General features: G+C 39.4%; 1 protein-coding gene across 2 annotated transcripts in view; it reads right to left on the bottom strand.

The window, feature by feature from the left end:
* The window catches only part of RXFP1 (relaxin family peptide receptor 1), a gene marked incomplete at both ends in the record, with an annotated part of 90,269 nt that extends 81,628 nt beyond the window's left edge, over positions 1–8,641 (bottom strand). For both annotated transcript variants that reach the window (XM_079770425.1, XM_079770426.1), the window contains one exon: positions 8,593–8,641. In XM_079770425.1, the coding sequence (XP_079626551.1) occupies positions 8,593–8,641 (49 nt within the window). The remainder of the gene's footprint in view (positions 1–8,592) is intronic.
* Between the last annotated feature and the right edge of the window lie 3,481 nt (positions 8,642–12,122).

Raw genomic sequence — 12,122 nt, 5'->3', positions numbered from 1 at the left:
TGGCTGGTACTTTCTTAGTAACAGTCTTGTGTTTCAAAGTTACTTATTGATTAAAGAGTTCAGATAGTACTTTTCAAATAGTACCTTTTGTTTAATTCAAATGACTGTGTATAAACACTTTGCCCACCTATTATCTATTACTAGAGGCCCGGTGCATGAAATTCATGCACGGGGGTGGGTGGGGGTGGTGTCCCTCAGCCCAGCCTGCACCCTCTCCAATCTGGGACCCCTTGAGGGATGTATGACTGTCCATTTAGGTCCAGTTTCGGTGGGATCAGGTCTAAATGGGCAGTTGAACATCCCTCTCACAATCCAGGACTACTGGCTCCCAACAGCTCACCTGCCTGCCTGCCTGATTGCCCCTAACCGCTTCTGCCTGCCAACCTGATCACCCCATAACCACTCCCCTGCCAGCCTGATCAATGCCTAACTGCTCCCCTGGGGGCCCAGTTGCCCCTAACTGCCCTCCCTTGCCAGCCTGGTCACCCCTAACTGCCCTCTCCTGCTGGCCTGGTCTCCTCAACTGCCCTCCCCTGCAGGCCTGGGTTCCCCACAACTGTCCTCCCCTCCAGGCCTGGGTCCCCCACAACTGTCCTCCCCTGCAGGCCTGGTTGCCCCCAATTGCCCTCCTCTGCTGGCCTGGTCACCCCTAACTGCCTTCCCCTGCTGGCCTGGTCACCCCCAACTGCCCTCCCCTGTAGGCCTGGTCCCCCCCCCCCAACTGCCCTCCCCTGCAGGCCTGGGTCCCCCACAACTGTCCTCCCCTGCAGGTCTGGTCGCCCCCAACTGCCCTCCTCTGCTGGCCTGGTCACCCCTAACTGCCCTCCCCTGCTGGTCTGATCGCCCACAACTGCCCTTCCCTGCTGGATATCTTGTGTCCACATGGGGGTGGCCATCTTGTGTGTTGGAGTTATGGTCAATTTGCATATTACCTCTTTATCATATAGGATTATAGGTACCTTTGATAAAAATATTTTCTGGTATCAATTGCCATATTTGCAAATCAGAACAAAAAGCTTTATATAGTTAAAGAAAAGAGAGAAAAATAACACAAGAGAAATAGCAGATGGTAAATACAGGCACAGAGTAGATCAAATGACTTTTTTGGGAACAAGAAGTAGAGGTAATAGTTGGATGCTTGTGGAGTGCAATGTTTAAAAAGCCAGACTTATCATAGTCAGGGTATTAAATAAAAACTTTATATTGTATTCCACACATATTTTTACATTTTATAGGTACTAGTCAGGGAGAAAATATATTAGAAATGCAGTAAGATCCTAGAAAAACAATGCAAAATCCAGCAGCTGACTTGACTTGGTCTTAGGCTTTACCTGTCTAGTGGCTCGAGGTGCAATGTCCACACTTCCTTTAGGGACTGCTTTTAGTTTCTCACATTCTAGTCCACTTTTGGTAAGTTGCCAGAGTTACTTCCTAAAGCATACATTTCTTTATATCATTCCATGCAAAACCTCCATTCCAATTGTTAGGACTGTAGGGTAATACAATCCTTAGAGGCCATTTGTAAGCTTTCCACCACAGGGGAACAAAAGACCAGGAAAAACTCATTGAACACCAGGAATTAGACCATACAACGGATGAAAACTGTTCTGAAGGCACCTGATCGCACATCTGCATTCCAAGCCCACCAGCTCAGCCCCCAGACCCACTGACAAGAGCTCCCCATGAGTCACTGCATACAAGGATGGGTGCTGCCATCATCGACCCAATGTCCCCTTGGCTCGTGTGCAGCCCTTCCCTGTGGATATCCCATTCCCCATCTCTTTCCCTTAAATAAATTCAATTTTCTTTAATCACAATCTGAGATGGCTATTTAGCTTACCTGAGTGCACCATTCACCATGTTCACCTTTCACTTCTTAAACTCTCACAATGTTTCCTGGCCTGGCTCCTTTCAGACCTAACGCCCATCACTTATTTACTATAGTCGGAAGTACATACTTGAGTGTGGCTTACAAAGACATCATGATCTAGTTCCAATGATTTTCTTTAACTTTATCTCCAATCATTTGCTTCAGCCCTACTCCCGGAACTTCTCATCATGTCCTTAACCTACCAGGCCCTTTTCAGTCTCTGTAGCTTTGCCCACACTCGACCTGTTCCTGCGGGGCCTTCTCCTCTTTCCCTGGGAAGCAGTAAGCGGTAGATCTGAATGGAGTTCAACTTGTTTGGTTAGTTTGCTTATCTGCAAATGGAAAAAAGAATACTTGTCCCATAAAATGGGAGATAATATACACAGTTATGCATCATGATTTGGTGTTTGTATGGTGAATGGAAAGACATTAGATTTGGGTGTCAGGTAAATCTGAGTTCAAGTTCTGCATTAAGCACTTACAAGACTGTGGGGCAAGGGGCGTGTGGGGTCAGAGTGCATCAGGAGTGAGGGCTGAGTGACGGGGAAATGAGAAGCAGATACCGAGTCCACACAGCCTTGGATCAAAGAGAGAAAAGTCTCGAAGGCTCCTGGGGATGGGAGAAGGATTGAGAAGAGGAGAGGATGTGGAACTTCAATAAGACTTGTGTAGATCATTTATAATGGATTATTCTTTAAATCTTTTCAGGGGCACGGGTAAAGGTGAATACTCTTGTTCTAGATGAGTTTCTTTAAATGCAAACTCATTCTGGGCCTGGACTTTGTATGACGGCTTTCTAAGGGTTTCACTAATGTCGTCACCAGAGCAGACGCCTTAGCCTGTTCCTTGCCTGCCTCTATATTTCGGGCTGCTGCTGATCTCACCGAATTTTTCTTTTATCTCTGAAAGCTTGCTCTCTGTCTGCAAACACTATTTTTATCCAACACTATTTAGCACCATTCTTTCTTTGATTTCTCCACAACACACTGCCTTGTTAAGTTCCATTCTTCTTGAGCAGTACCACATTCGTTCTTCTTTCTTCACTGATCTATTTAGGCATGCATTGTAACTATACCCTAGGCAGAATGTTGAGGAGATATAATAATGATAAACTCTTTGGCTTTGAATTATCTGTTCACATTTTATTCTATTTTGTGTGTGTTTGTGTGTGTGTGTGTGTGTGTGTGTGTGTGTGTTAGTTAATCTTCACACAAGTCTATTTTTTCCATTGATTTTTAGAGAGAGTGGAAGGAAGGAAGGGGGGGCAGAACATATAGATTGGTTGCCTCCTGCATGTGCCCCGGGGCTAGAAACTGCAATCCAGGTACATGCCCTTGATGGGGAATTGAACCCGAGACCCCTTAGTGTGTGGGCCAATGCTCTAACCACTTAGCAACACTCGTCAGGGTTCTGTTTACATTTTAATAATTATAGCCAGTGTCTATTCATATCTATCCATCTTAGATTGTGAACACCTAAAGGGAAGGGAATAAATCTATTCAATTCTTTTATACATCCCCCTCCTAAGGCAATGACTATAATAAATGATGAAAATAATATTGAGCCTGCTGTATATGCTTGCATAGAAACTTTGAAAAAAGATGCCTAAGACTCAGTAGCAGTACAAAAAGATTTGTATAGATTTTTTTTGGCATTAAAATGGGTTTGATCAAATGATTTGCCACATTATTTCAGGTCAACACTGGGGATAAATGCTCAGCTGCTGAGAAAAGTTATCGAATTTTAACAAACAAACATAATCCTTCTTTCCAGGGAGCATAAATCGTGCTGTCAGCTAACAGATCAGGGTAAGGACTGCAATCAGAAGAGCAGAAATAAAAAGCTAAATGTAACTTAGCCAAACCAGCCATCTCTCTTGATCTTAACATATAGAGGGAGGTTAAATGGAGGTTAAGAGAGCCTAACAGAAAGCTTGGTTGATGACGTCTTCTTGTCTAAATTTGAAATGTGTGAGAAAGTAGAAACATTTATAAATCATGAAGCAGTTTTGCAGTTTCCAACAAATCAGATCCAACTAGGAAAGTGAAAATGGCAAATCTTCTGGACTATTGAAAATGAGTCAAACATTTCTAACCGGCTCTGGGAAAAACCTATTAAAATATCAAAAGGCTGGGATGAGCCAAGGAATATGAGAGAGGAGGATGAAAAGCAAGATAAGAATCAGAGGTTTTGTGAGCGAACAGAATGGCAGCCTGAATAGTGTTCTATTTCAGACTCCATTGTCTGATGTATCTGGGAACTTAATCCATTTTTTCATTAATTTATTCTTGCAATATGGGCCCTGGATAAGAGCTTTCAAGAAAGCTTAATGGGACAGCTAATCTAATTTCTCTCAGTAGATCCAGGCACATACGTTAATACATTTTCTTCAAAATTTAATGATTCATGCCCTGGCTGGTGTGGCTTAATTGGCTGGAGCATCATTCCTTACACCAAAAGATGGTAGGTTTGATTCCTGGCCAGGACTTATAGCCAGGTTGTGGGGTTCACTCCCCAGTCGGGCGTGTGTGAAAGGTAACTAATCTATGTTTCTCTCTCACATCTCTCTCTCTCTCCCTTCCTCTCTCTAAAATCAACACTTTTTAAATAAAAAATATTCATGTTTATTTGCATGCCTTAACTTACAACATTTTAAAAAAATATATTTTTGTGTGTTTTTTAGAGAGAGAAAGGGAGGGAGAGAGAGAGAGAAACATCGATGAAAGAGAAACATCAACAGTGAGCCTGCAACCCGCGCATGTGCCCTGAGAAGGAATCGAACCAGTGACCTCTTGGTGCATGGGTTGATGCTCAACCACTGAGCCACACAGGCCAGGCTTAACCTATAACATTTCAATTTCAAGTATGTAAAGTAATATTTATCTGTTTAAATGGCCACAGAAACGTGTAGATAGAGCGTCTGCCTATGGACTGAAGGGTCAGGGGCACATGCCCAGGTTGCTGGCTTGATCCCCAGTGTGCGGCATGCAGGAGGCAGTCAATCAATGATTCTCTCTCATTATTGATGTTTCTATTTCTCTCTCCTTCTCCTTCCTCTCTTAAATCAATAAAAAATATTTTTAAAAATTATACAATAAATCTATGTAACAAAAATCAAATATCTACAATATTATACAATATAACTACTTAATAGGATAATACCAATTCTAACCCAAGTAGCAGGAGATCTCACTTTAAATGGTCCTTTTTTCCACTCAACCATTGTCTTTAATGTGATAGAGAACAAAACCTAAATTTGAAATATTCACAACTTGTCCCCCTTACCCAGTCCTTGGCCCAATACTAAAGTGGGTTCAGTTAATATTTGAGCCCCTTTTATTTCCTGTTTGTTCCTTTCCTCCAAAGTATTCAGTAAAATGATTGCTTTTGCTGAATGATACTTTTTAATAATGAGTGAAGCAATTGCTGATAAGGACTCTTCCTAGGAATTGTTTTTGAACTCTGCAGTATTCTAGGCTCCTAAAAAGTTGCAAAAATAGTTCAGAGAGGTTCCTTAACCCTTCACCCACCTTCTCCTAATGGCAAAATCTTACACAGCCTTAGTACAGTTTCAAATCTGGAAATTAACACTGACACAATACAGCTAACTAGGCTATAGAGGAATTTTTTTAAGAATGAAAAATCCTCAAGGTTACAAGGAAACCTTTTCTGAATCTTAATGCTGCCACTCTCGGTGTGCGCTTGTCTCCCTGTTTGGGAATCCTAGATGAACGTTCTGTCTTCTCCACTCTCCCCCTTCAGTGATCACCCGCTTGGTCCTATTGCTTATTAGAATACCTGGCACTCAATAACTGTTTTGGTTAAAAGGGTGATTAATAATTGCTCAGGTCTATAAAGGGCTTTCTGTTTTTAAAGCCCTTTAGTACACATTATTTCTACTGAGAATGTTCATGGTCTCAGGGGAAAAGCATGGACTTTGAAAGCATTCAAATCTTGGCATTTATTAGCTTGAGTCTTCTGACAAGGTACCGAATGTCTTTGGGCTTGTCTTCCTCCTGTGCTTAATTGTATCTATATAATGGAGTCGTTTTGAAGATTCAGGGAGGTAACTGATGTAATAAAAAACTAAACATAGGAGATCTAAGAGGCAGATAGGGTAAAAGATTTTACTGCCATTTTACAAAATAAGGCTCAGAGTGGGTAAGTGTTGTCAAAGATCAGCACCTGAGGTCAGCTGTCTTCCATGACAACTGTTCCTAGGCAACAGGAAAGTGGATTAAAAAGCAAACAAATAAATAAACATAATTACAACCACCACCACCATGGGATTACAGAGACTTAAGACTTTTCTTATGTCACTGTTGACTTCTTTTGCTATATGTGTAAGAAATTTTCTGTTAGGTGGTGTTGGGTGATGAGATAAATCAAAAGGTGAATCATGGGTGTGGGTTGCTATATTGTGGTTAAATGCCCCTCCACTCCACCTATCCAGTTGACACCAATATAGCCAGGAATCTTGCTTGCCAAACTGGCCATCAGATGTTTATGCCCTCATTCTCCATGGAAGGTGCGCAGAAGGATGAGCACATGGAGCTCTCAAGTACTCACACTGCATTACAAAAACATTGTAAATCAAAAGAACTTAAATTCTAAAAGTTGGAAGGTTTTGACATGATCATCATCATCATTAACTATTTAACTATTTTCATTTCCCCCCCTTTGTAGTAAAAGAACAAAAACCCTTTTATTTTTTTCCTGATCCAGGATCTAATCTGATACATTTAATTCCTTAATTATGTTTGTTCCTTAGTATCCTTTTTTCTTTTTTAAAAAATTAATTAAATTATTGGCCATTACAGTGAGATATTAGCTTGCAAAACCATACAGGTTTCAAGTGTACAACTCAACAAAACATCATCTGCATACTGCGTCATGTGTCCATTGCCCTAAGCAAAATCTCTTCCGGTCCTCTTTCCCCCATCCTCCTTTGCCCATCTCTACTTAGACCCCAACCTCCTAATAACCATTTTCTATTTTTGGTCATCAAAATAATTTTTTATTAACAAAAGACAACATGTAAGCATAGAACCTTTTTTACTAACCTAAAATGATGGTAGCACATTAGCCAAAGTTACTTCTCAACTTGCCCTGAACACCTTTTACATACATACTGTTGAATTTCTCATGCCTATTTTGGAAATAGGCTTCTGTGATCTATTCATTTTATTGAACTGGAATAGGAGATGGCAGCATATGTTATTGTTTAATGAGGAAGTTGGTGGCAAATCTCAAAAACTCCAATAGTTTAAGCCAGGGGTCCTCAAACTTTTTAAACAGGGGGCCAGTTCACTGTCCCTCAGACCGTTGGAGGGCCGGACTATAGTTTTAAAAAAAACACCAAACTATGAACAAATTCCTATGCACACTGCACATATCTTATTTTGAAGTAAAAAAACAAAATGGCAAAAACACCCGGCGGAATTGAAAAAAAAACACAAAAACACCCAGCGGGCCGGATAAATGTCCTCGGTGGGCTGCATGTGGCCCGCGGGCCATAGTTTGAGGACGCCTGGTTTAAGCACTTGCATTATAATTAGAAACATTCAATTTTTGGTGCGGGTTTGCAATTTCACCCCTCTCCTCTTCCCAGTTAAAAAATGGAAATGTCAGTAATCAAGATAACATATGGAGACAGCGAGGAACTGGATGCTTCTCCAGGATTCTGAGTAATTTTTATTTTGATGCTCTCACCTTTGACCATTACAGTGAGATATACCAGAGGTCAGAAGGCAAGAAGGAAAGACAGGAAAAAAATAATTGTGGTGTGGCACATGGGAGAATTTGGATCAAAATTTACTCTGAGCCATTCCTCAATAGAATATCTTCGTGTAAACAAACTTTTAAGAGATAGAAGAATATAAACATGCTTGGGAATTCTCAATTTGTTAGAGCTTAATCATTTCCAGCATCAAAAGGTATTAAAGGTACCCAGAAAGTTTTCTAATTCACTTTGACTTTGTCATAATTTATTACCCACGAAACAAAAACATTTGATTTCTACTTACATAATATAATTAACCTATGCTTTAATGCAGAATGACTCTTTCCTTTGATGAAAGAAAATTATTCTGAAAAATAAATGACAGCACACAGAGAGACAGCAAAAACTGCCACTGTACCAAAAGTCAGATGTCCACCAGGACTCGTCGTGTGTCTGTGTCTTTCCTGGCTTTGCACTTTCCCTTATTTTTCTTTTTAAGGAACAGCGAGGAACCTTGCAAATTAAAAAAGGAGTTTTCTGTATGCATTTCCCTTTGAGGAGGCACATCTATGATATCAAATCACAAAGGACTAGAACAGGAAATGTTATAACTACACAGAAACTGGAACACATGTAAAGACTTCCCGGGATATTTCAATGGGCATATTCCTTGAACCCAATTTCTTTAAGGACTACTCCTCTTGAAATATTAAAAAAGCGACTTATAAAATATTGTTAATAGCAGTTAGACAATTTGGTTGCTATGAAGCATAGGTTTCTATGGCATGCCGGTCTTGCCTAATTACTGACTGACAATATATTCCAGTTTTTAATAGAAATACCAGACATGTATTCAGAAGAATAATTCTGAGGTGAGATTACAATTTTGTCAGAAAAAGCATTGTCATCTTGAAAGCATAAATGTATTCAACACACAATCGTGCTTGTGATAATTTCATAAAAAATAAGGCATACGGAATTCAATCATGAGCATACTTACAATATTTTCCAAAAATCAAGATGTAGAAGAAGACAGGACCAGATGTCATCTCTTTCTTTCTGAGCAACTGATTAAGAAAAGTGAATACAATTTTGTCTTGGTTTCTGAGTCGAATACAGCTCACGGTGGTTGTGTGCTATTTCTGTCTGAAATCTTAGCAGCTATAAAGCAGTCCTCTTTCCTTTTTCTCTCATTTCCTCTCCCTCTCTCTTTCCATTCCCTCTTCTTCTTCCTCTCTCTCTCTCTCTCTCTCTCTCTCTCTCTCTCTCTCTCTCTCTCTCTCTCTCTCCCCCCCCCCGTCAGAATCTCTTCTTCCCACCCCCCTCTCTAAAAGTCTTAATATCCTTCTTACACATACGCCCCACACACCCACACGAACACTGACAAAGCTGAGCAGCGAGGAAAAGTTTCAGACAGAACATACAGGCTCTTCTTGACTGCTAAACATCTTGTTTCCATGTCCTGCGACGTCTACAAATGAGGGTGTGCACAAACCCTGACAAATGTCGGAACTGATCAAAGTCACATCACAGGAAAGAAATTGAGCTGGAGATATATTACAAACAAACAAAAGAAAATTCCCCCCCTCTATGAGTTGAGACTAGGAAAAGAACAGAACAACAACAAAAAATCAGGGCAAAATGCCTTTGTGGAAGTAACAAACGGTAAGGTAAGAAAGTGTAACTACGTCATTCTTCTATGATCTGAGTTTAGACATTTGAGTGATAACATATTGTTCGAATAAAGTACAAAGGAATAAAAAACAAATCTTAAATTTCCATGGGCTCGTGAGTTCTACTGCAAGTGGAGACCACGACCTGTCATGGGTTGTGGGGGGAAGCCTTCCTGGGTTTGAATCACAGTCTGTTCCACTGGGGCAGCTGAGCTCTGGTGTTCTGGAGGGAAATCTGTCTCCGGCCAGGTAGCTGTGATCATCAGGGCAGTGCATACTGAATGCCTGGCAAAGGTCCTCACATATAATAGGTGATTAGTAAAGGGCCGCCATTCATAGGATGATGGTTTTTTTTCTTTTTATCAGCAAGTAAAAGAGCATGGAATGCAAATAGCATTTCCATGGAATGCATTTTCTTTTAACTAAGGCACATCATTCTTATTTTGAGAGATTTGTTTGTGAGGTTCATGTCTCCTAACCACTCTACAAGTAGAATCTATTCAAATGAAATATCCTTATATCATTGACTTCAACCTAAGCAGCCTATTGGTGGCTTAAAGGTTATATTAACATAACTCCCCCTCCCCTGTGGAATTAATAGCATAGATACAGACATGGTATATAGGAATCTCCACAAGTTCTTATTCATTGATAAGTAGATTTATTTCATGATGACACTGTTTTTTTGTTTTGTTTTGTTTTTGTTTTTGGCAGAAATGTTTATGGTTAGCTGAGTTTAAATGCTCATTTGATGTTTATAATAAATGTTCATTAAGTGTTTCTTATTTATAATAATACTTGAAACATTTTAAGTGGTTCGTTACTTTTTATTTTAGAAATAGGGTTTCCTGGAAAGATACTTGGGACATGTCAAGGGCAATATCTGGAGGGAGACAGTTAAGAGGCTTCTCAATAGTAAAGCCAAGGAACTTGCTTTGGGAATTGTCTGGCATAAAGTAGGCTATTGATACAGAGTTTTCAAAGTAACACTGATGCTGTTTTGCTAGTTTTGAACATTTTGCCTGAGCTGATATCACAGCTATATACAATTAGAGGTCCAGTAGCCAGGCAGGACTCTTGAACAATATATACATGCAATGCATTTTTAATATCAAATTATGAGTGTGAAACTTCAAAATAATTTCTCATTTCACTAAGATTGTATTAGATTTTGCTAAAATCTAAATACTTAAAGGAACAACTTTAGATTTTAATTGTTTTAGGATAGCACTTATTTTTGGCAAGTACAGTAAGCCTGGAATATTAGTTTCATAGAGGTATAATGGTGGAAAACACCCAGGAGTGAATGTACAGTACCACTGCTATAAATCACAGCAGGGACATTGGTTGGACAAGAGGATTTTTAAAAAATAATTTTTATTTTTCAATTACAGTTGACATATAATATTAGTTTCAGATGTACAACATAGTGATTAAACACATATAACTTCTGAAGTGATAATCCTGATATACCCAGTACCCATCTGACATCAAAAATAGTTATAAGAGGATTTTTTTTTTATTGTGCGATGCTGTCCTTTGCATTAAAAGGTATTTACCAGCACCTCTGGCCTCTATCCACTAGGTGTCGACAGCACTCCCTACTTGTGGCAATTAAAATAATGTCTTCAGATTTTGATAAATGTCCCCTGGGGGCCAAACTTGCACCCAACTGAGAACTGCTAATGAAAGAATTCCCTGAACAATGTTTAAGTATTGATTTTTAGCAGATAATTAAAATAGAATTTTTCTCACCTAAATTTGAGTTAAAGTGTTTTCTCATTTTCTCGTTCTGGAGTTTGAGGTGATACATTGGTTTTAAAACAAACAGATGGTGCATGTTCCTAGGCTTCTCTTCCTGCCCATGCAGTTCAATTACAAACTTGCTCTCTGGGTCTGATAGAATCTGTGACTTCATTGCCTCTGTTTGGCTGAGGGACTCCCCTTTCTTATATTGGAATTTCTTCCAAAACCTTGTTGAAGTTCTCTGAATAATAACAAAACCTTCCATTTGAAAATTATTTCTCAGAAAAATCTAGTGAGTCAAACCAGACAAATATTAACCTGTCTGTAATACCTAGATTCAAATGTCTAATGTTGTGTTTTTCCCATCCCACTACCACTGAAAAATATTACTATGCTCTTCAGTATGATATTTTAACATATGGGTGTTCGTTCATGCTTCTGAACCTATTTGCAACCATTATTTTCAACAGTAGAAACAGCCATTTTATTAAACGGTTGTTTGATTGTAGACCTGGGAAAATCTCAGTGAAAGAGGTTGGTAAAATATTTGTCAGAGTCTCATAATATAGAGATATTAATAAATTAAACCAATTCATAAATTAAGAATCAGTGCACTTAAGAGCTAAAATACATGCTGTCAAACTAGTCATCCTATGGACCCATTTCTAATTGACAGCTGTCAGTCAGGCAACACTCTAGACTATCATCTCTAAGTCACACCAAAAGATGGTGCTTTGTCTCAACTTAGCATTAATTAAACAATTCTGAAATGAATACGTACAGGTATTTCAAAAGATATTTCAGACAAAATCTAAACAATTTTGCCCTAGGTAGAAGTGATCAGAGTTTTTATATCATTTTAGCAGAAAGTGTTGAACCAAGTCCCATGGGGATTCATGTGTTGCCTTTGAGGGACATAAGAGAGAGACATAACAGAATTGTGATCCTCTGCAAAATTCACTGTGTGAAATTAAGGACAGTTAATAAGTTCAATTCTCTCTCTCTCATCTGTCTCTATCTATCTATTTACCTACCTATCTGTCTAATCATGTTATGCAGTAAAGCCAGTTGACTGCATTTGTTAAATGCAAACTGCACAGAGCTTAGTACT

Source organism: Cnephaeus nilssonii, assembly GCF_951640355.1.
Source record: "Cnephaeus nilssonii genome assembly, chromosome: 5".
Taxonomy (NCBI): Eukaryota; Metazoa; Chordata; class Mammalia; order Chiroptera; family Vespertilionidae; genus Cnephaeus; species Cnephaeus nilssonii.
This window is presented reverse-complemented; position numbering and strand designations above follow the sequence as displayed.